This window comes from Muscardinus avellanarius, assembly GCF_963383645.1.
Source record: "Muscardinus avellanarius genome assembly, chromosome: 12".
In the NCBI taxonomy this organism is placed as follows: domain Eukaryota; kingdom Metazoa; phylum Chordata; class Mammalia; order Rodentia; family Gliridae; genus Muscardinus; species Muscardinus avellanarius.
In genome coordinates, this window is record NC_137798.1 from 39,373,797 (window position 1) to 39,396,233 (window position 22,437).

At 40.3% G+C, this 22,437-nt stretch overlaps 1 protein-coding gene across 12 annotated transcripts in view; it reads left to right on the forward strand.

Annotated features, from left to right (window-relative positions):
* Positions 1-22,437, forward strand: part of NPAS3 (neuronal PAS domain protein 3) — a gene marked incomplete at both ends in the record, with an annotated part of 883,378 nt that overhangs the window by 805,293 nt on the left and 55,648 nt on the right. For all 12 annotated transcript variants that reach the window (XM_080707497.1, XM_080707501.1, XM_080707502.1 and 9 more), the window contains one exon: positions 11,236-11,354. In XM_080707497.1, coding sequence (XP_080563623.1) covers positions 11,236-11,354 — 119 coding nt within the window. The remainder of the gene's footprint in view (positions 1-11,235; positions 11,355-22,437) is intronic.

Here is a 22,437-nt window from a genome sequence, read left to right on the forward strand (position 1 = left end):
TCTCATTTAAGCCATGCAACCTTAGTGCTTATTTTCTATTGGTCCCAGTCAGTTTCTCAAATGGGCTATTCTACAGCTTCCATTTATTTTATTTGTTTATTTATTTATTTATTTGGTGGTTCTGGGGGTGGAACCCAGGGGATTTCTACCTCCAGGTTATACTAGCAGACCTATTTTTATATTTTATTTGGAAACAGGGTCTCACTAAGCAGCTGAGGCTGGCTTCGAACCTGCGCTATCCTCCTGTCTCAGCCTCCCAACAGCTGGGATTACAAGAGTGCGCCACCACGCCCGGCTTCCTTTTATTTATTTATTTTTTCTTCATTCTCAAAGCATCTTTCTCTTCTCACTTCATCTCAAGGCTTTACTTTACTCTTTACTGAGACCATTCCCATCACACTTCTCTCTCTTCCTCTCCCTTTCTCTTTCTCTCTTTCTTGAACCCTCTCATCCTCCCTTTTTCCCCTTCTCCCCACTCACCAGTATCTATTAAATACCCCTTAGGATTTCAGTTTTTAGGTTAGCATTTTCAAGGTGAACAACTCAAAGCTCATATCTCGCAGTCAGTAAGTATATCTGGGTCCCTTTATGCTCAACACTGAAATATCCCATCTGTGTACTCAATCTTATTCTACATTTCTGAGAATGCCACTCTCTGGAGATATCCTAAGAATTGAAAACACCAGTGAGTTCATCTGAGAGGCACTGGATACTGTGCAGAACCACCTCTGCCAACTCTTCTCTTAGTTTCCTAAATGCTAAATCATGTGAAGACAAATAATTTAACTTTGGACAAAAGTTCAAAAAAGCAGATAGAATTTCATTGTCTAAAATGTCTAGAATTTCATTGTCACTAGAGCATTTTTATATTCATGTAATGGTTTTTTGCAAAGCCCTTTACCAATCTGGAGTCATAAAATTACAGTGTGAACATGAGCAGGGAAGATGTTTATGACAGCTTACCCAGAGAGCCGCATGCCTGGGTCTCCTCTGAGAGGCCGTCTGTTAGAGAGGCTCCGGGGACCACCCGATCAAAGCCCCCTGGCACCCCTAGCCCCTTACTCTGCACAGCTCTTCTCTGTAGCATTAATTGCTACCTGAAAATATTACATTTAGGTTTTGACACTCCCCCCAAATGTAAGCACGGTTACAAATGGTCCCCACCATTTTACTCATTCTTTAAATAACTGGACAAAGAATAAGTGAGCTAATAGAAGACATTTGATGTGTGCTTCCATGTGTTTAAAATACCAATACTGTCTTTCAGGGCCACGTGCTGAGTCAGAGCAAGAAATTGCAGGGACAGGCGGATGAACTCTTAACAGTTCGAAGGTGCACTGCCGATCCACACGCGTGCGGGTGGAGAGTGGTGCTCTGGTTATCAAAGGCTGGGTTCATCACCTGATTTCTCGCCCTGTGCTCTGGAGCTGTGTCTCATCACGTGGTATTGCTGTCGTTAGTAATGGAGCTTTGAAACGAGGAAAAGGCAGGCTGCGTGAGTGTGCATTCGCAACTGCCTCTGTAACCGGACCCCGCTGTACTACTCAGTTTTAAAATCTAGTATGGGGCCAACACCTGCCCCTGAGATGGTGATCTGGCCAGAAATACTAAGGAAATGGACATGGCAGTTCAACTGGATACTGGTGACCAGTGACTGCCCCCATGGAGAGGCTGCATGGGAGATTCATGTATATAAAATAGTATATTAAAGTAAACTTACAAAAGCAAAGAGCAATCATTGGGACCATAATTTTTTCTTCCTCTTCGGGATTCTAATTTTAAAAGCATTAAAGGAGACAGCTGCTCATGCTGTGATATGCGCTAAACAGCCTGAAGGATGGAAAAAAATATATTTGTAGCTCATAATAACTATTGACCTTTCTGATATACAATGTTCTCTGTGTTAGCTATTCGGTTCTATCAACAGTGAAGATTGAACATGACTTTTTAATAGAAAACATGGGGTTTTGAGCTGCCTTCACAAAGGTGTTTATGTATTATTTTTGTATTGTACTACAAAGACTGAGTCCCGATGCCCTTTGTCTGACATCAGGTTTGTCGTTAAAAAAAAAAAAAAGGAAGGAGTAGAAAGAAAAGGAAAAAGTAAAGAAAAGGAAGAAAGGAAATAAAAGAAACAGAAAAGGGGGAACGAAACCCTCAATGTTATCAAGTATGTTTTATATGAAGAATTGGCTCGTAACCACTTTATAGTCGTGATAAAAGCATTGCCACGCTGGATCCCATACGCAATATTGGTAATGGAATCCACGCTGCATCCCAGGAGGGGATGCTATATTTTTCTTCCGGAATAGATCCCTCAAGTGGCAACATTTATAGGGAGTTTCCAATAAGATTTAAAACCCTCGCCTGCAGTATTCATGTGGCACCTTCTTTGCAGCGTGCAGCCTGCGACGACGCGGGTCATCCCGGGTATCATGTACTCTCAGAGGCGATCTTTACAATACTCAGTTTTCCCCTTGAACTTTCCTGGGGCTCCGTAGTTGTGTACAGAAACACCCACTGGTAGCAGCTTGACTCTGCCACTGTGTATATTTCCCCAGAGTTGTATCATCCAAACACCAACTGCGAAGCAGCAGGCGGCCACTGAGCACTCTCCTCTCCCTCAGGGGACAGCCTCGCCAGGCGGTAACCCCTGCCAGGCGCAGGAGACCTGCAAAGCAACCCAGAGCATCACGACTCTCCTCCTCCCAGGCAGGCCGGGTAGGACCGGGGAGTTTACCCTGACAGGTGGTGTGGGTTGGCAGACTGTTATGATTTTTTGTCTGTTGGGTTTTTTTTTTTGATGGATTATTTTTAATGCTACTTTGAAAAGAAGTTTATTACATCATTATTAAAGCACAATTATTTTCACAGCTATGCTCTAGAATTTCAGTTAACAATTCACAAGTTTCTAAACAAAGCCAAAGGCTCACGACTGGGTGGGAACAGGAATCAGCCCTAATGAGGTTTAAACAAATTGAGCTCTTTTAGCTGGGCGTGGGTGGTGGTTCACGCTTGTAATCCCAGCGCTTGGGAGGCTGAGACAGGAGGATCGCACAGGTTCAAAGCCAGCCTCAGCTACTTAGTGAGGCTCTCAGCAACTTAGTGAGACCCTGTTTCCAAATAAAATATAAAATAGGTCCGGGAGTGTAGCCCAGAGGTAGAAAGCCCCTGGGTTCCACCCCCAGTACCACAAAAATAGAGCTCTTTCATCCCACTCTGGAGCCAACACTACAGAGCCAGAGTGTAAAGTCTGCAAGTGAATTATTGCAGAGGGCAGCACGACAGTGGCCACCAATCCCACTCCAGTGTATGAAGGGTGGTCACCTGCATCTATGTCACCCTGGAATGTGGTAGAGAACAGGCCAGGGGAACAGAAGCCAATTTTCAAAAGACAGTGAACACGTTCTCTAATTCTGGAGGAAACAGAGCCAGTCCTTGTTTAACTACCAGATCCCCCGGCCCAAGACACTCAAAAGAAGTCTTTGCAGAGAGTACTTCCTTAGAGTTGAACACAAGTAAAGAGAAAGCATAATGGTCCTCTGTCTCCCAACAAACCAAGAGTTCCTGGGATGAGATGGGGTTAATGTGAGACAGTGGCGGGGGTAGTGGGTATCTGTCTGTGAAGGAAGCATCCAAATGTCACTTTATTTCAACTTGTGTAACTGAATCTCTGCCTACATAAAACACAATCCCAGGCACTTGGGGAAGATGAGGGAGGGTCGGGAAGACAAAGGAATAGGTACAACCACAGATAACAGGGATCGTCCTGCCTTCTAACACCTCACAGCCTTAGAGGTGGCAATGTTCTTGGAACCTTTTGAAAGTTACACATTTTTTAAACACTTGGACATAAAAATCAGTATTGCAGTTGCCTTTCCCTAGACATGTGAGTTTGCAAGGTATTGGCCCACTGGGTCAACCATTTCTTACTATCACCCAGGGTTTAGCCATGTACATGGTTGGCACATTTCAAAACCAGGGTTGTAATTTCTCCAGAAAGAGGTTGTATGTGGATATTCTGTTAATCATCCATCATATCATAAGGAATGTTTTCAAATATTGATAACCTCTTAAAAGCAAAGGTATCTCATATAGTTTCTGTAGATTAGGAATCTGGGGCAGCTTCTCCAGGTCATGCAGCTCAGGGTCAGTCATGAGGTAGCTATCAAGATGGCAGCTGGATCATCTAAAGGCTGAGCTGGGGCTGGATACTCCCCTTCTGGGCTCACTAATAAGACTTAGGAAGCTTCCGCTCCTTGCTACATTGGCCTCTCCCCAGGGCTGCTTGAGTGTCGTCACAACATGGCAGCTGGCTTCCGCCAGAGTGATTGACCTAAGAGATGGCGAGGAGGAAGCGACCAGGCCAGGCATACATAGGGCCAGTTTATTCAGTGTTTAATAGAAGAAAGTCATGGAGTCCAGCCAGCACTCGCCTAAGGGGAGAGAAAATAGCTTTACCTTCTGGAGGGAGATTTGAAGTATTGTGGCACTTAACCACCAGAGAGATCATCCTGGATAAACACAAAAACTAGTGGGACCATTTCTATGAAAAAAAAAAAGACATTTTTATGCTTGGTCTGCTATTGGCAAGCTAGGTTGGGAAGCTCTTATAAAAATAGATGTTCAATGAATACTAGATAGTGAATATGTATTTAGTATATATCCCCAGCCATACAGATGGATATATAATACATTCAAAGCAAAGATTTTATATATGTAAGTCATTATATATATATGTGTGTGTGTATATATATATGTATATATAAATATATACACATGTATATTAGATATATGTTGCTATACTGTATTATTTAGGGGATATATATGTGTGTATGTATATATCTATATCTATCTATATATAAACCATGCTAGGTGCTATAAAGAATTAAATTTGGACTTGTGTAAGCCCTGTTGCCCTAATATATCTAGCATGAGATTAAATGCAGATAAGTATATAAATAACTATAAGAATAGTATATTGTCAACATCATGATCTTCAGAGTCAGATAAATATCTGACATATTTCATTCTGCCACTGACTGTCTAAGAGATCTTGAGCAACAAATATACTGGTTCTTCTATATTATACTAAATATTTAGTACATGTATTGGTATAGGCTGAGTTATCATACAGAAAAACAAAAAAGAGCCGGGCGTGGTAATCCCCGCATTTGGGAGGCTGAGACCGGAGGATTGCAGTTCGTGGACAGCCTCAGCTACATAGTGAGGCTCTTCACAACTCAGTGAGACCCTGTTTCAAAAATAGAGAATAAAAAATTGGGCAGAAGGTGTAGCTCGGAGGTCAAATGCCTCTGGGTTCCATCCCCAGACCCACAAAAAAAAAAAAGAAAACCAAAAAGAAAACCCAAATGACACAAATATTTATGAGGGTTGACAAGTGGTTCTACACCTCCTTGTCTTCTAAGACACAGTCTGATGGAGCAACCACAACCTAAAATTTTAAATCACTGTGGTAAAGGGAGGAGGAATTGGCACGTCATGATTGGCTCTTGAAAATTCCACCTGGAAATGACATGTGATTTTTGTGTGAGTGGTACTAGGGATTGAACCCAAGGCATTCTACCTCCAGGATATACTCCTAACCCTATTTTATTTTTATTTTTGAAACAGGATCTCTCACTACTCGAAAAGGCTGTCCTTGAATCTGTGATCCTCCTGTCTTAACTTACCAAGTACTGGATTACAGGCGTGTACCACCATGCCCCTCAACGTGTGATTTTTGCTCCTATTTTATTAGTTAGAACAAGTCATATAAGCATCCCCAACTGGAACTAGTTGAGGAACTACACTTCTCTCAAGTAAAAGGAAAATATTTATAAGAAAAGAAAAAACTGGCTAAAGTTCAGTGGATACATACTCATTTTCAGTTTCTAAGATACATCAGCTTCTGGTAGAGCTGACAACATATGCCAATGAAACAAAATTAACCTCCTCTTGTGAAAGTCAGTTCAAATGTTTACACTTTGGTTTGTCCTATGTACATAAAACATCTCAAAAAGATTTGAGAACATCTTTAGGTGGTGAGGTAGAAACAGGAGCACACATGTGGACCCTCCCTACCCATGAGTTCTGCATCCACAGATTCAACCAACTACTGATGGAAAACATTTTTTAAAAATGCATCCATATAACCTGGCGTGGTGGCGCACGCTTGTGATCCCAGCATTCGGGAGGCCGAGACTGGAGGATCGTGGTTTGCAGACAGCCTCAGCTATTTAGTGAGGCCCTCTGCAACTCAGTGAGACCCGGTTTCAAAATAAAGAATAAAAAAAAAAAAAAATAGGGCAGGGGTGTAACTCGGAAGTTGAATGCCCCTAGGTTCTGTCTCCAGACCAACAAAACAAACAAAAAAATGTATCTGTATGAATGTGAGCAGATGCTTTTCCTGTTCATTATTCCCTAAACAACACAATAATGTCACATTTACCTTGTATTACCTTGTATTATTATGAATAATCTAGTAAAGATTTAAATTATATGGGAGAATATGCATAGATTATATGCGAATACCACACCATTTTAGATGAAGCACTTGAGCATCTGAGGATTTTGGTATCTGTGGGGTCCTAGAACCCATCCCCTAGGGGTTCCAAGAGATGATTATATTTATATTCATATTATTAGGACTTATCCCAACCCCATTTTCCTTTAAAAAGAAGAATGTTTTACTCACTACTGAAGAGGGGCATTTCTTAAAATTTAATTTTTCCTTTTATTCTCCTGGACACATCAGAATTTGATGGCAGTTGGAAAGTACTGATGCTACTGAAAATATTAGAAACATACTAAAAAAAGGAAAGGTCTCTTTGTCTCTTTAAGCTTTGGACTTAGGCACTTGCAGAAACACTAGAGAAGATATTGAGAGTGTTTAGAACCGTGGCCCTGGTTTCAGCCCAGTACAAACTATAAAGTTCTTGGCCACCTGCCTTCTCCTCCCACATGATAAGGAGAGCAGCAACCACACCCTCAGTTGCAGAATCGCCACCAGATATGCAGTAATGAAGAAATAAGTGCACATGATAGTGGGTGGCGTTTGCTACCACAAAAATTATTACAACCTGAGCCATAAATTGCCCTGTATATTTTGTAAGATAAGCAAAAACTGACACTTGAAGAATTGAGGTAATTTCAATTTATCAGAAAGTTGAGGCCCTTGAGATTTAGCGAAAGAGAGTACTTTGTATGGTATTTATCTAGTTTTGTGTTGCGTGGGTCTTGCTTTTGTTTTTCAGTCCCTAGTTTGTAATTCATAGGTTGAGACTAGGGATGACTGAGTTTTGACCACTTAATCTAGATTTACCACAGATGTCTTTGGGGCAGCAGAAAGAACTTCTCTGAATCCTGACTTTCTCATCAGAGCGTGCGGCACTCGTGGCCATCCTTGAAAAGTTGACAGAAAGGCATTTGGTACCTAGAAATCACTCTAAAATGCTTCTTCAATGTAAATCAGTGCCACTGTCTCTAGAGTTAGTAAGGATCCCACAGAGACTTTCCTCAGGGGTCTGTTCCCTCCTCCTCCTCCTCCTCCTCCTCCTCCTCCTCCTCCTCCTCCTCCACACTCAGCCCTCTCTATTCAGTGCCACCGACTCGTGAGGCCACTGCAGTGATGCTGCCGGGGCTCTCCCTGGACAGAGCCTTCATCACTACGTGTTCTCACCTGAGACAGTCAGAAAACATCTTCCCGAAGCAACTGCTCTTGCCTGTCACATGCAGATAGTGCATATTTTCCCTTGCTAGCCCCTGAGGAAAGAAGCTTGGCCATGCTGTGGATGCTGTGAATGAGTATGTTACCTTTCCCTTGGAAAAGGACAGCATGGGAGGTGACTTCGGCCTCTGTCCTCAGAACTAAGAAATCATGAGGAGTTAAAACAGAACTCAGCATCGGAAACCAAGCTCTTCTCCAGATAACCGGTCTCCTCGCTGACCCCTCATACCCTTCTGCTCTTCCCGTTCGCACTTTATTAGTGCATTGCAATTGTCCATCACAGTGAGGTTTTGTGTAATGAAGCACACGTGCACACAGCTCCTGGTGCACTTCCCTCTGCACGCCACCCTGCTCCCTCTCCCCTACAGTGCTAGTGAAACCAGCAGTAGTATGTTTATGTATTGCCCAAGGATTGTTTGCTTCTTTGCTCTGGTCTTAAAGATAAAGTTTGAGGACCAGTTTAGATTTTAAATCTGAGCCTCACTGGGGCAAAACCTGACCTTAGTATTAATCTCGTTTGTGCCAGCCGTCCCTGATGCCATCAGCACCGCCCTGAAAGTTCAGGCGATTGCTATTGTAACATGTGGTGGCAGGACGTAGCATCTGGCTCCACAGCTCATGCAAAGCTCGTGTCTTTGCCCAGCCAGAGGCACCCACGCCGCAGTGCCTTGTAGTGTACACCCTTAAGTGTTTTATAACAGAGTTCCCATACTGAAAACAGGAATGATTTCTTATGGCATCTGAATTACCCTTCTTCCCACAGTTAGGCAATTCCTTCCTGACTGGGCCCCGGTGTCAAAGGATCCTGTCCCTAAAACATATTTCACTTCTCTGGGAAGTTTCATCTTTCTTCAGCTACTGCAAACACAATCTTGCTGAACAGAGCTGAATTTTGAAGGCTGAGTTTGTGGCGTGGACTCTGATGGCTTCACGTCTGTTCAAGTCTCTGAGGGACCAGTGCCAATAAATGTGAAAGGGAAAACAGTTGATTGGCATACTTTTCCATTTCCACCAGGATGAAAAAAACTGCTATAAATTAAGTCTAACCTTAAATGTATAATCTGTCCTTGGGAGGGGAAAAAAAAAAGGATATAGCATCTTCAAGCTCTCGGCATCCCTTACGAGAAAAAATTGGTTCTAAGGGTCTCTGATCTTGTGTTTTAGTAAAATAGAACTGCACGGCTGACTGACAGTTCTGATCTAAAGCATTTACGTTTAAGTTTTGATCTCTCTGCTTTTGATTAAAACTAATGAGCTCATTTAATTCAAAATGGGAATCTCTGATAAGAGAAATAAGGTTGATGTGATTGGATTAGAGGGGCAAATTAAACTCTTAGAGCAGAAGTTTGTGCTTATATAGTGTATTAAAAAGCTGTTGGCGTATTATGGCGTGTTAGATGATGAGAAAAATTTCATAGTAATTCATATTTAATCAGAAGAAATGAAAGTACTAAATATAACATGGCTCTGCTTTTCCCTCGAGTGATAAAAAGCTGTACATTTAAAATGACATCAGATCCATGCTCTCTAAAACAAAAAAAAAGAAAGAAAACCTTAAGAAAGAGACATAAGAAAGGGGTACTCGCCAGTGGTTCCATCACCCCAGCATAGAAATGTCTTAGATACAGGAAAATGTAATCTTATTAAGATAAGTATGATACAAGAAAGCTCCAGACCACAAACAGTAAGGTTTCTGTTATTGGAGTAGCCTGCATTCTGCTTTCATCTGAGTATCAAGTTTAATATGGGAATATAGAGATTAGTCTTAGAAATACATGAATTACATTTCATAATCTAAAATGTAAAGGCTTGTTTTGCCAATGCTCATCTATTTTTGATAGCTATTTTCACATATGCCTAATTTCTTAAATCTCTTTATTACTCGTATTTTTTAACCTCCATTCCAGAGGAAATTGGGTAAGCATAGGGCTGCTCAAATAAAATTCTCCTTGTTGTTGGACATTATTTTCTTACTTGTGAAAAAGAAAAATTTTAAGGAGAGTAAAACTAGAGATAATATATTATCAAATTATTATATTTGGCAGGTAAGACCTAAATATATGAAAGCTCTTAGAACATTGTTCTTTAAAGAAAATACTTATCATGCTGTCTGGCCTATTTGCATAAAGGTTGTTCTTAGGTCAGCAAGATTGCAAACTACCACTTTACGTTTTGTAAGTCAAAACATATTTTACTTAGTCTAAGTCCATATAAAAGGGGCCAGGCATGATGGCACACACCTGTAATCCCAAGTATTTGGGAGGCTGAGACAAGAGAATGACAAGTTCAAGGCCAGCCTCAGCAACTCAGCAAGGCTCTGTCCCCAGATAGAAGGGGCTGGGCATGTATCTTAGTGGTAGAGTGCCTCTGGGTTCAATCCCCAGTATCACAAAAATAAATCAACAAATAACTATTTTCAGTTGCTAAGACTGACCTTGAACCTGCAATCCTCCTGTCTCGCGTACAGGCTTGCACCAGCACACCTAGCAAAAGGAAGCCTTTTAAGAAAGGAAACTTATTTTCTCATATCAGAAGCAGAGAAGTGAGAAAACAACTGTTGCCCATCTGGGTGATGATTGGACCAAGATGCCATTGTGTCAGGGGTGGGAGGTTCACCTCCTGAGTGGTTTCTCTTTCCTTCTGCCTGTACATCCCATTCTCATCCCTCTATCTGGAGTTAGTTGAGAAGACTCATGCTTCTTTATCCCCTTCTTTTTAAAATTATTTTCTTTTTATTATTATTTAATATACTATTATTTTATTTAAATAATTTAAAAATTATTATTTTTAAAATAATAATTTTAAAAGGCCTACTGAAGCCGGGCATGGTAATTACACTTGTAATCCCAGCATTTGGGAGGATCCAGGGTCATGGCCAGCTTCAGCTACTTAGCGAGGCCCTCCACAACTTAGTGAGACCCTGTTTCAAAATAAACTATAAAAAATAGGGCTGGGGGTGTAGCTCCAAGGTAGAATGCCCCTGGGTTCCATTCCCAGTACCGATTAAAAAAAAATTCCTACTGAGAGGGATGAGAACACTGGTGAGGATGCCAGAACTCTCCAGCAAACAAGACTAGAAATTAGGAAGAACAAAGGGTCCTCCTTTCCCTGCATCAACACATCTCTGCCTGTATCTTGCCTGATGCCCTACGTCCATGGGGTCCTTCTGTTTCCTGACAGTCCTCTTAATGTGAACCAGCTGAGCTTCATAGTTAGCTACAATTACTGAGTAACACTTCCACCCTACTTAGGGAGGTGCTGTAAGTTAAAAGACCTGAAAAGCTCTCACTGGGAACTGGAAAGGAGCTACTTTAGATACATTAATTTTTCTTTTTTATTTTCTGCAAAGTAAACATTCTCTAAATGAGGTAAATTGATTGCTACGCTCTTAGCACCCATCAGTCATTTATTTTTAGTGAACTCAAGGATTGCACCTGAGTTGCAGGAGCCGCAAGGGGCCGGGGAGAGACCTGAGTCACGTGTGTATGTATTTTTGTATTCCTCAGTGGAGTCGACCAGCCCCAGTCTGCTAACCACTGACAACACCCTTGAGCGCTCCTTTTTCATCCGAATGAAATCTACTCTGACCAAACGAGGCGTGCACATCAAATCGTCAGGATATAAGGTAAGCTGGGTTCCGGGAGGGGAGCCACTTCAGTCTCAGGCCAGTAGGAGGTAATTTGCATTGAGTTTTCCTGATGCTTTAGGTTCATATAATTAACACAGGCGACCTTGAGCAGCCCATCAGGTCTTCAGTCAGCTTCCTGTCTCAAGGCAGGGGCTTCTCCATACCTCTGCATCACCTCAGACACTTCTGGTGCACCAAATACCCCAAGGTCGTGTCTTTTCTTATATCTCTGGTTAATAACACATCAAGTGCTTTCAGCACCTGCTAGAAACTCACGTTGATGGAGAAGGTGACCCAAATTCATATCAGTCCTGAAGATGAGTGTTCTAGAATTGCTACTTATGAGAGTTCCACTTTTCTCACTTTCCCCTTCAAATTCCCCCTTTCTCTTTAGAGAAAGATTATTGCCCAATTTAAGAATACCTTGACTTTATAAGAAAATCAGGTTGGATCCACTAAGATGTATGACTACAGTGCATCAATAAAAAGTTAAAAAGAAAAGAAAATCGGGTTGGATATTAGAAACCTTAGTTTTGAAATTACAGTGAACATCCAGTCATACATTAACACACATAGAATACTTGATGAAGTATGTGTTCCTCACACGCCAAGACTAAGTCTGGAGTCATCTACATTATTATCATTTTAAGATTAAAAATAGAAAAGCCTTCTAATCTCAAGAAATTCAACATTTCAGTTACTATAGCAATATAAATTAAGACCTATGAAATTTATTGAATGCCTTTGGCAACCCAAATCTTATCATGTTCCTGTCTGTCTTCTACCTATTTGTTTTTTGTATCCTCTATCCATTCTACAACACGCTAACCAATCTCTTAAACACTGTTTGTTGTATGTAGGAAAGCAGGAGAAACAAAATGTCCTGTCAATGTGACCAGCATGACCTTCCCCAATTTTAGACTTTAGAACTTGTGATAGCTCAGTTCTTTGGGGTGACCAGAGCATTGTCAGGGGTGATAACACCCATTACCGTCAGGCCTTAAAACCTTAATATAAGTCATCAGGAGACTAGCAGCTGTATAAAGTCAGAGTCAGGGCACTTTCTTTGACATTAATTCTTCAAGGAAAAAAAAACAGAAAAGAAAAGAGGTGGAGAAGCAGGCCCTTCCAAGGACGACCTTTAGCCAAGCTGTCCCACAGTCTGAAAGGCACGTGTGCAGCAACCTTGACCTTTCCGGATGTGAAGCAGAGGCCAGGCAGCTCTGCCTGCTGCTGCTCCACCCTACACGGGCTTGGTGCAAAGAAGCATCTTGGGTAAAAGAAAGCAGACCACATCCTTAGGACCGTTTTGTATTCCCCTGCCTTGTTGAGCCCTGTGCATTTATTAGTTGTTTAATGTGGCACATTAGCAAACTGGGAATTCTATCAAGGGACCACAGATGTGGAGATTATTGTCATTTCTGTGCTAGGAAAAGGCATTTCTTGCATTCCAGATTTTAGGAGCCTTGGGACTTCTTTTTGACACTTATTTTTCTGTCTCTCAGTGTTCTTCTTTACCTTTTCTGGCTTTTAGTGGAATGTACAGGGCTTATCCCATGCGGAAGAGGTGAAGTATAGTTTGAAAATGCAATAGTTAGCATAATTCAACATCACTAGATAATTTGATTTTTTCAGAAACACACACAAAAAATATTTTATACTATAAACTAGAGATCACAAAGCTCTTCAGATAACACAAAGCTCTTTCAATAAAGAAAGAAGGATATTTCAGACAGTAATGAACAGTAAGAGTAACTACAGCTGATATTTAGGAGCGCTGTGATATCTAGGCCTAATATGCTTCACGTGTGTTAGGTCTCACAGTAATCCCAGGGGAAAGTGCTCTTACTGCTTCCATTTTACAGACAAAGAAACTGAGACTAGAGAGGGTAAGTTTTACATTTTACAGACACAACATAATGCATGAGTGAAGCAGAGCTTGAACTTGGGGAGTCTTACTCTACAGTCCATGCACCTAACCACTAGGCTATACTACTAAGCACCCTGAAGTGAGGAAAAGGGGGAGTGGCTGGGATGGCTGGAGACCACTTTAGATAGGAGGGTCAAGCACAGGAGGACTCCCTGAGTAGGTGACTAGTCACCTATGAGTAGTGCATGATAAAAAACACCACGTAAACAAATGGAAGAAAACTACTTTGGAAGCGAGTTTAGGATTAAAGACATCTTGCTACAAAAGGGACCCTTGGAAACAATTTTAAAGGGTGAAACCTTGACTGGAAAAGACTCAAGAGCTTCTTCAGATCCCATCCACTCACAGAACGGTAAAGTGCCCCACCCCTGCAACTCACCTGTCAGTAAGTCCTTCCCAAGATGCCAGGAACGTCTCCATCCAGTGCCCCCCAAAATACCCACGAGAGTCGACTCCTCCACAGTCCCCAGTAAGGTGAATGACCCCACAGCCCCAGCTCTCCCTCCTCCTCCTCAGCGAACGTCCCTCATTAATGAACCTTGTCTGAAAGGTAGTGGAAGAGCTCCTGAGAAGCCACGACGTGACACAGCTGAATAACGTCCCTTCTCAGTAAGTAAATCTAGCAGCTTATAAAACATTCCAATAAAACTGGTAATCACCCCACCACTGCACAATAAACACAAATAAAAAGAAACAGCAATGATAATTTCTCTGTACTCCCAATACCCCCCTAATTTATGACCATTGTGTGTGTCGTTTCTCCCTTAGTTAAAAATCCAAGACGTTAAGCCTTGCTTGTTGCAGGCCACAGGATTTTTCTCCGTTTCTCCTGTGACCTTGGTTCCTGGACCTTTCTGACTCATTCCATCACTTAACCTATTGCTCTTCTCATTGACAGTAATCACAGAAACAAAAGTACCACTTGTTGAACACCACTCTGTGGCAGATACTTGCCAAACACTTCATGCTTATTTTTTATCCACAAAACATTATTATTTGAAAATCTCCTCTGTGCATTTTATTCTCATGCCCATTTTGCAGGGAGCGGTTTGAGGCCTTAGGGAGCCCAATAATTCCCCATGTTTGTATAGTTCTCAAGTAGTAACTGAGGAGCCAAAATGAATGCATACAATTAGGCTACAGAGTTTTAACCCCTCTGCTTCACTGCTTAAAAGATTAAGTCCAAAGAAGGGCTCAGAGTGAAATGACCATCATCTGCATACCAAAACTCAATTAACTTAAATTTTTAAAGAATAAACTTGCCTGATGAAGACACACACGCACATACCCCCCACACATACACACACACACACACACACACACACTCTGTAGCTCACTAGAACAGTGCCTCCAAAGAGTTATGGAGAATTCCTTACCTGTCGAGGACACTCACACCTGCCTCACATACAGGTTCGGGATTCTTCAACCAAAAAAACTCAAAATGCTCCAAAACCTAAAACTTTTGAACACTGACATATTGCTCTAAATGGAAAGTTTCACACCTGACCTCGTGTGATGAATGTAGTCTTAAAACAAATGCACTTAAAATATCGCACAAAACTACCTTAAACTACTTCTGCATAAGGTATAAGAAACATAAGTGAATTTTATGTTTAAATGTGGGTCCCATCCCCAACATATCTCAATATATATATATATATATATATATATATATATATACACATATATATACACATATATATATTGATATATATACACACATATATATATATATATTGTATATATATATATATATATATATATATATATATATATATATAGCCAAAGAAATGTCAATCTCCATCGACTGATTCAGGTAGTGTAACGGAAATTTCTGTGGCTTACTTTCCCATGCCGCAGACCTCAGGAAAGTTGCCCTCTCTAATGAAGTTTCCCAACTATGAGCTGACATTCAGTTGTTTCTCTCCTCATTTGCTTTGAAATCCACAGTAGCATGTTATCTGGTGCAGCCACTTTTTATGCCTTGGGGGCTTCCCTGTTGTTTAGGTCTCATTGTTGGTCACATATCTTAGCATAACACAGCTCTCATTTAAATTGCCTGGCATCACTATTCTGCCTTTATGATTAGGTCCATGTCTGGGGGAACTTACTAGGTATAGCACATGGGGTAAAGGGAGATATGTAATCAGGGAAATTATAGAAGTGAAGACTAATTGGGTCGCCTCCTTAGCTCCTGTCTTTAGAGGATAGCTTCCTTGGGTGTGAGACTTTCCATTTTCTAATCTACTCTTAAATGCCCACAAGCACCCCTGTCATTTCTGGACTCTTTATCCCACACATTATAATGCCCTAACTCTAATAGCATAGTAGAGCAGCCTAGACTGGGAAACAGACAAAGAGAGAGGAAATCCCTGGCCTTTTTGTATAATGCTGAGAATGTCTCCAAATTCTTCATAGAAGAGAAATCAGAAAATGACAGGAGTTCCTGATATGACCCATGCTAACAAAATACTAATCGAAGATGAGTGAACTTGGGATTCTTCAAAACAAGCAGTTTCCCATCTGAGATGATTCGGGTATGGGTTTGCCTGTAGCTAAGCATTGAACTAAATGATTTCTGAAATCCTATCTACCTACCTATGCTATAAAGAATCATAAAGAGAAAATAATTGGTGGGCTCACTGGTTTACTAGGATTGCTGATACACCTAAGTTTTAAAAAAAGTATATCTAGACATGAAGTAACAAAAACAATAAATTATACAACATAAATAAGCTAAAGGAAATGCTTTTGCCTTCTCTAAGCACAAACATGTGTCTTTAAACTAGAACTGTCTCTCATTCATCTTTAAAAATTCATAGTGTGTCTGTTCTGTGGAATACAGTGCACATCTAATTTTGACAGCGATTTGTTTCATTTGTGATCCTTAAAGGTCCCCTTAAAGATTTGATTAAATCTATAGTCTTTCCCAACGTAATTTTTACATCTATAGGTTCTTGCATCCTTGAAGTGTATCCATTTGATCTCAATTACAAAATTCTATTTCATATGATGGCATATTCAGTACTTAATAAGGAACCAAGTTAGTGGATCTTCCAAAACATATTTTACCAATACCACAATAGCCCTTTTCTTTCTCCGCATCTCACCTTCTCACTTATTCATCTAGTGAAGTCCTATGGCAAAATACATCAACTCTTAGAGTGCAGAAGTACTAAGCTAAGATTTGCTTAGTTTTTGCCTTTTTTGTGGTACTGGGAATCAGACTGAGGTAGATTCTGCCTCTGAGCTACACCCTAGCCTTTTTTATTTTTTAGACCAGGTCTTGCCACGTTGCAGCAGCTAGCCTCAAACTTATAATCCTCCTGTCTCAGCCTCCCTACTACAAGGTTTCCATTTTGATCCTCTCATGCAGATAGACATAATCTTCTAAAGAGTATTTCTCAGAAAATATTTTTAGAATTATTATTTTTTTGTGGGGATGGGGATGGAACCCAGGGGCATTTTACCTCTGAGCTACACCCCCTGCCTTCTTTTTATTCTTTATTTGGAAACAGGGTCTCACTAAGTTGCAGAGGGCCTCACTAAATAGCTGAGGTTGTCCACAAACCATGATCCTCTGGTCTCAGCCTCCTGAATGCTGAGATTTGCAAGCATGCACCACCATACCCAGCTTATTTTTAGAATTATTATACCTAATATTTTTAATAATATCTACAGTCAAGAGAGTTGTTCCCTATAGTGCCTGGTCCCTCCTTCCTGTTCACTTAGGTATACATCACTAAAATTTCCAGTGTCAAAAATCACAATTAGGTAACTTTAAAAGTCGAAGGCTTTTCAGGCATAGTGGCGCACACTTGTAATCCCTGCGCTTGGGAGGCTGAAACAACAAGATCACACAGGTTTGAAGCCAGCCTCAGCTACTTAGTGAGGCTCTCTGCAACTCAGTGAGACCCTGTTTCCAAATAAAGTATGAAATAGGTCTGGGAGTATAGCCCGGAGGTAGAAAAACCTTATGTTCTACCCCCAATGCCACACACACAAAAAAGAAGTTGAAGGCTCCTTATATGCAAACTTGGTCTTGATTGACTGGGTATATTAACAAACCTCAAATGATAACAGATTAGCACGGAATTATTTATTACCTACTGTTTAGTCATTTGGGATTGTAGTTCTTGGTTTAATTTTTCAAGAGTCCTTAATATTAAAAAGCCAACTTTTCCCTCTTGCCCACCTTCCACATCGATACACTGCTCAAACTGGCGACCCCACTGCCTCTGTTTCCATCCTCCAGTTTAATGCCTCTTCCAGATCTATTGTGAAACATCCTCAAAGTTCTTTCTTTCCAAAAGACTTTTTCTCCATCCTTTCCTATGACAGATCATAGGGAAAAAATTGAGAACTGTCACTCGGTTCATTTTGGCTAAATTAAATTGCATGTTTTCTCTTCTAAGATACAGACGAAAAACATTGGCAGCACCATGCTCTACAGCACATCACTGTAATCCTGGTAACTGACATCAGTGTCTCTTAGATGTGGCCATTGGAATAGCTACGACCCCAATTGACTGTACCATGATCTGGCTCCCATTCCTCCATCTTGCCCAAACCCCTTGGGACTCTCTTACTCTGAAAATTAGAGTAGTATTTGGCAGTACACTGTCAGGGGCACGGTTCCATGATTTCTCAGACTACTAAGAATATATGACATATCATCATAAGAAGCTGGCTCTTTCTTTCCCAAGAGCTATCTATGTGCAGTGAGTTTTAATCCTACTAGAAGAAGAGCATATACTAAATTCATCAATTAGGAGTTGCTCTTTCTCCCAGACAAGTGTGGACATACTAGAGAACATCTGCATGTTGTTTTTGTTTTTTTTTTCAATCTGAGATTCAGAGATGTTCCAGGTGTCCGGACATTTCAGTACTTCTCCTGAAGCTTTTGCTTCAGCTTCATGTTGTCTTGAAATGATGACTACAGTATTCCAAGCTGCGCAAATGTAACTGTCTTGTCAAATCAATAGATGAATTTTCAGAGAGACCAAAAATTCTGTCAACCCATTCAGGCTTTCAAAGGCTATGCATTTATTGCCTTTCAATCAACCCAGACAACCTAGAATAAATTGAAAGAGAAAAAAAAATTTCCAGAGTAGAATTTACAGGCAGAGGTTATCCTGGTGGAGAATGCAAATAGAGGAAAGAACCAATAAAATCAAAAATTTTAAAATCCTATTATCTCATTTTAGACTCTGCTCACCTCTGCACGATTGTCCATTCCGACATGGTTTCCAATGTCATTTTAAATACAGCTGACATTGTTTCTGATCTTAAAAAATTTATTTCCCATTACCAAGGCATGACAGTAGTTTCAGCTTAGGGTATGTCATTTCTGCTGGGACTAATCAGCTAGCTATGTTACCAACTAGAGGCATAATCACTAGCCATTCTGTGAAGTAGCTATAAATTCTAAGTATATCAGTGACTGCAACCCATTCATTTTCCATTATACAGATTACAGAAAGAAAGTAGGAGAGGTAGCAGCATCCCTCATTTACTAATGTTCTATCTCTCCAGGGTCTATCTCTGCCCGGTTTTCTAGGCATTTGCTAGCTAAGAATAACAAAGCAATCTTCCCTTTGAAAATGAGAGCACAAACAGAAAAAATAACAACCTTCCTCTGAATAGTGGATTTAATGCCCTTCCAAATTATGGTTAATGTATCTGAAATATATTCTCAATCTAATAGATTTGTTGATATAATTATCCCTCTTAAGAGATGTTGAACCATTGCAATTAGCTTTAAAAAATGGCTTTAGAACTAAAATGTAAACACAGCGAGCTCATCATTTTTTTTCAAGCCTGCTACTCTCTCATATACTGGCACTCCCCAAAACTGGAGGTGATCACCCCCAATGTCTGTTTTCCCTAAGTAATCTCTTGATCCAGTGGTCTGAAGTAATAGCTATTCAACTCTCTGACACATTGTAAGGGCTTCCAGATACATTACCCATTTGACCCTGTTATCTCAAAACTACACTGCTGAAGAGTGAGTAAGCACGGGGGCCATGACATCACAGAGCCATGGATTTTGATTTTAAGTCTATTGTTCAACTTCTTTAAGTAGCAGTTCCTTCTCTTGTAAAGTGAAAGTACCGACAGAACTTCCTTCATGTGGCAATCATGAAATGAGATGAGGGAATGCAGGTAAAGTGCTCGACACGATTCCTAGTCCAGAGTAAGCACGTAACACGTGTCCATATGTGAAGTTTCATGTTTGTGAAACTCATGTTGTGAGTTTGACAAAGGTGAATCTCGACCATCCACAACCTTACACCTCTGCATATGCACCTGTGATTGTGGAAAGGCGGTATTCATCAGTAACGTTTCAGATTGTCTCCTGGAAGTTCTATGAGCTCTAGAATAATAAATGATTTCTTCTGAATATAGAAAATGCATTTATTTCTGGGAAATTTCTCCTTGCTCTAGTGTCCTGAATATTGATTTGATTATAAGGGACAAAATATGACTGAAATACGTTATCTGTTCCTTTAACAAAAGAAGCACATACCAAATGGTTTTCGTTGGAATTGATTTAGCGTCATGGCAAGACTAATATGGCCCTTTAATGTAAGAAATGAAGTAGGGGCAGGGCTAATTTGATGTTGTTGATCTCTGGAATCAATGTGCCTTCGAGACTCCTATAGCTCACAAATCCCAGGGTTTGGTAGAGAATCTACGTACCATAAATTGAACTCTTTAGGGGCGGCACACTACCACTGTGGCTTAAACCCTGTTGAATCTCAGAGATGCCATGTTCCAGTCCCCAGGGCATTCCGTTGACTCATTATAGATGGAGAAAAGAGCCAGAGTTCTAGAGTTCTTGTCTTCCCATGTATTGACTTCCCAGGTGACAAGAAACCAATCAATCATATCTTTCTCCTCTCCTTAAATGCACCCCAAACTCCCACATCAGACTAGGATAATGCCTTATTGTAAAGTTATTTTAGTTTTAAAAAACTCTTATTTAAACAGAAGAGTCATCTGTATAATCAGTTTTCTGCCCTCTAAAGTTCAAGGGAAAGTTTTGAGCTTCTGGTGTGTGTGTGTGTGTGTGTGTGTGTGTGTGTGTGTGTGTGTGTCTGTGTATGTTTTAGTTTGAACTACCAGTGAGCAACAGATATCCCTAAGTACCACGATGGAAACACCACATTTTGGCTCACTGTTGGCAACTGTCTAAGGAAACAACCCTCATAAAGTGTCATTTGATTTAAAACAGTATTTATAGCTTTTTTTTTAACCAGGGCGTTCACATCTTTTTGTTCTCCCTAGAGTATATATAAAGAGAGAATATAATATAGAGAGACCCTCCTATGAATCACACCTGTATCTCACAGAGGCTTCTGCTCACAATCACGTTCTTCACCTCCTCATCAAAAACACCTCGGATAAACCCTCCACCCCCATCTTCTGCTTTATTCCACTGTCTTGTAATTAACTTCATAGCAATTAACACAACTGACACTATTTTATACATTAATCTGTACCTAGTTTTTCTCCTCCACTATGGGGTAAACCAGCGCTTCTAGAATGGTTTCAGGCACACACCAAGTGGTGTGTATGTATGTATGTCACTATGATGTGAGACCATAATGCACCAATAAAAGTATTAAAAATATAAAAAGTAAAAAAATGTTTTTAATGAATTAATGTGCAAATGTTACACATAAATTGTGCTAGCTAAGGCTAGAACATATTCCTCCTTGGATCAGAGTTCCAGTTCCTTTAAAAGGTATTTAGAAGAAAATATGAGCCAATGGAGTTAGATAATTTTAGTTTCCAGGCCCTTATAGGTTATAAAGTTTCCTTCCTTTTTCTTTTAATAAGACTACACTAAGTGGTTGACACATTCTATGACATGTTCTCATGCTATCATATTCAGTTTTTAAAAATCAACATGTACTTAACTTGTACCCCACTTGTACCCAATTCTAGTGGCTAGAGCTCTAAAAGCACAATCAAGAGACTCTTGATTATTACTTGGTAGATCTGAATATATTTAACAGTCCTCAACAGCCCCTTATCAAATGTCCTTCAAATGTATGATTCCTTGTAGTAGAAGTCATGCAAACAGAGAGGCTTAACAGGGGCACACCTGGTAGGGAGAGCTGGAAAATTCAAGCCTACTATCAACACTTTGTATCTTGTTCTGCAATGTTGGACATGCAGCCAAATTATTCTGGACTTCCATTTCCTTAATTTTAAAAATGTCGTAAGTACTGATGGTTGAGATTGCATCCCCTTTAGCTCCACTCCCTACCTTAGGAAGATTTCTCCTTTGCAACCTTCTGGGCAGGATGGAATAGAGGAGCTGCCTCCCTGATTGCTGGCAAAGGGAAGTTCAAATCGGAAGCAGCCTGGCAAGAACCATTCACAGTCACTGAGAGCAGCCATATTGCTTTGTGGCCAGAACTAGTTTTAGAACCAGAAATATTCCAGGAAACATTTAACTAAATCAATACTGCAAGAAATGGGAAGAGGACTGGGAAGAATTTTGTAACTCTGAAGTAAGGCTCGGTGAACTTGTGTACCTGTTCCTAGATCATCTATGGATAGAATGAAACCATTCCAACTCTGAGAATTCAATCGTGATCCTAAATTGAAGACAAGAATAAGATGTTTATTTCATGATCACTGGAAAATTTCTTTTCTTTACTCAGTTTAATATAATATGTACCTAACCTTCTCTTTATGCCAGAAGCATATAGCATCAGCTCTTATGAAATTTATCTTCCCTTTTAATTTTGTAATAATTAATTGCCTTAATGGTGAACACCTATGCCAGTTCTGTCTGTAATGGTTATAAGTTTCCAGTTGAAAAGACAAGTTATTTTAGATATTCCTGAAAGGGCCCTATAGGCAGTTGAATCCTGGGTGGAATTAACAATATTATAACTGTTAAGCTCCTAAAAGAAAGATATCATAGAAATTTAATATACTGCTCTTATTGCTATTTTATTGTAAAAAAAAAAAAAAACCTGTTTTCTCTATTAAATATGCCTTTTCTCTATTTTCACTGGAAAGATCCAACAAGGGATGCAGTTTGGGCAAGGATCCACAGGAGCCAGATCCCACAGGCCGCAGGAGGAATGTTACATTGTGTGGATTTAAGCTCTAGGTTCTCAAGTGCTC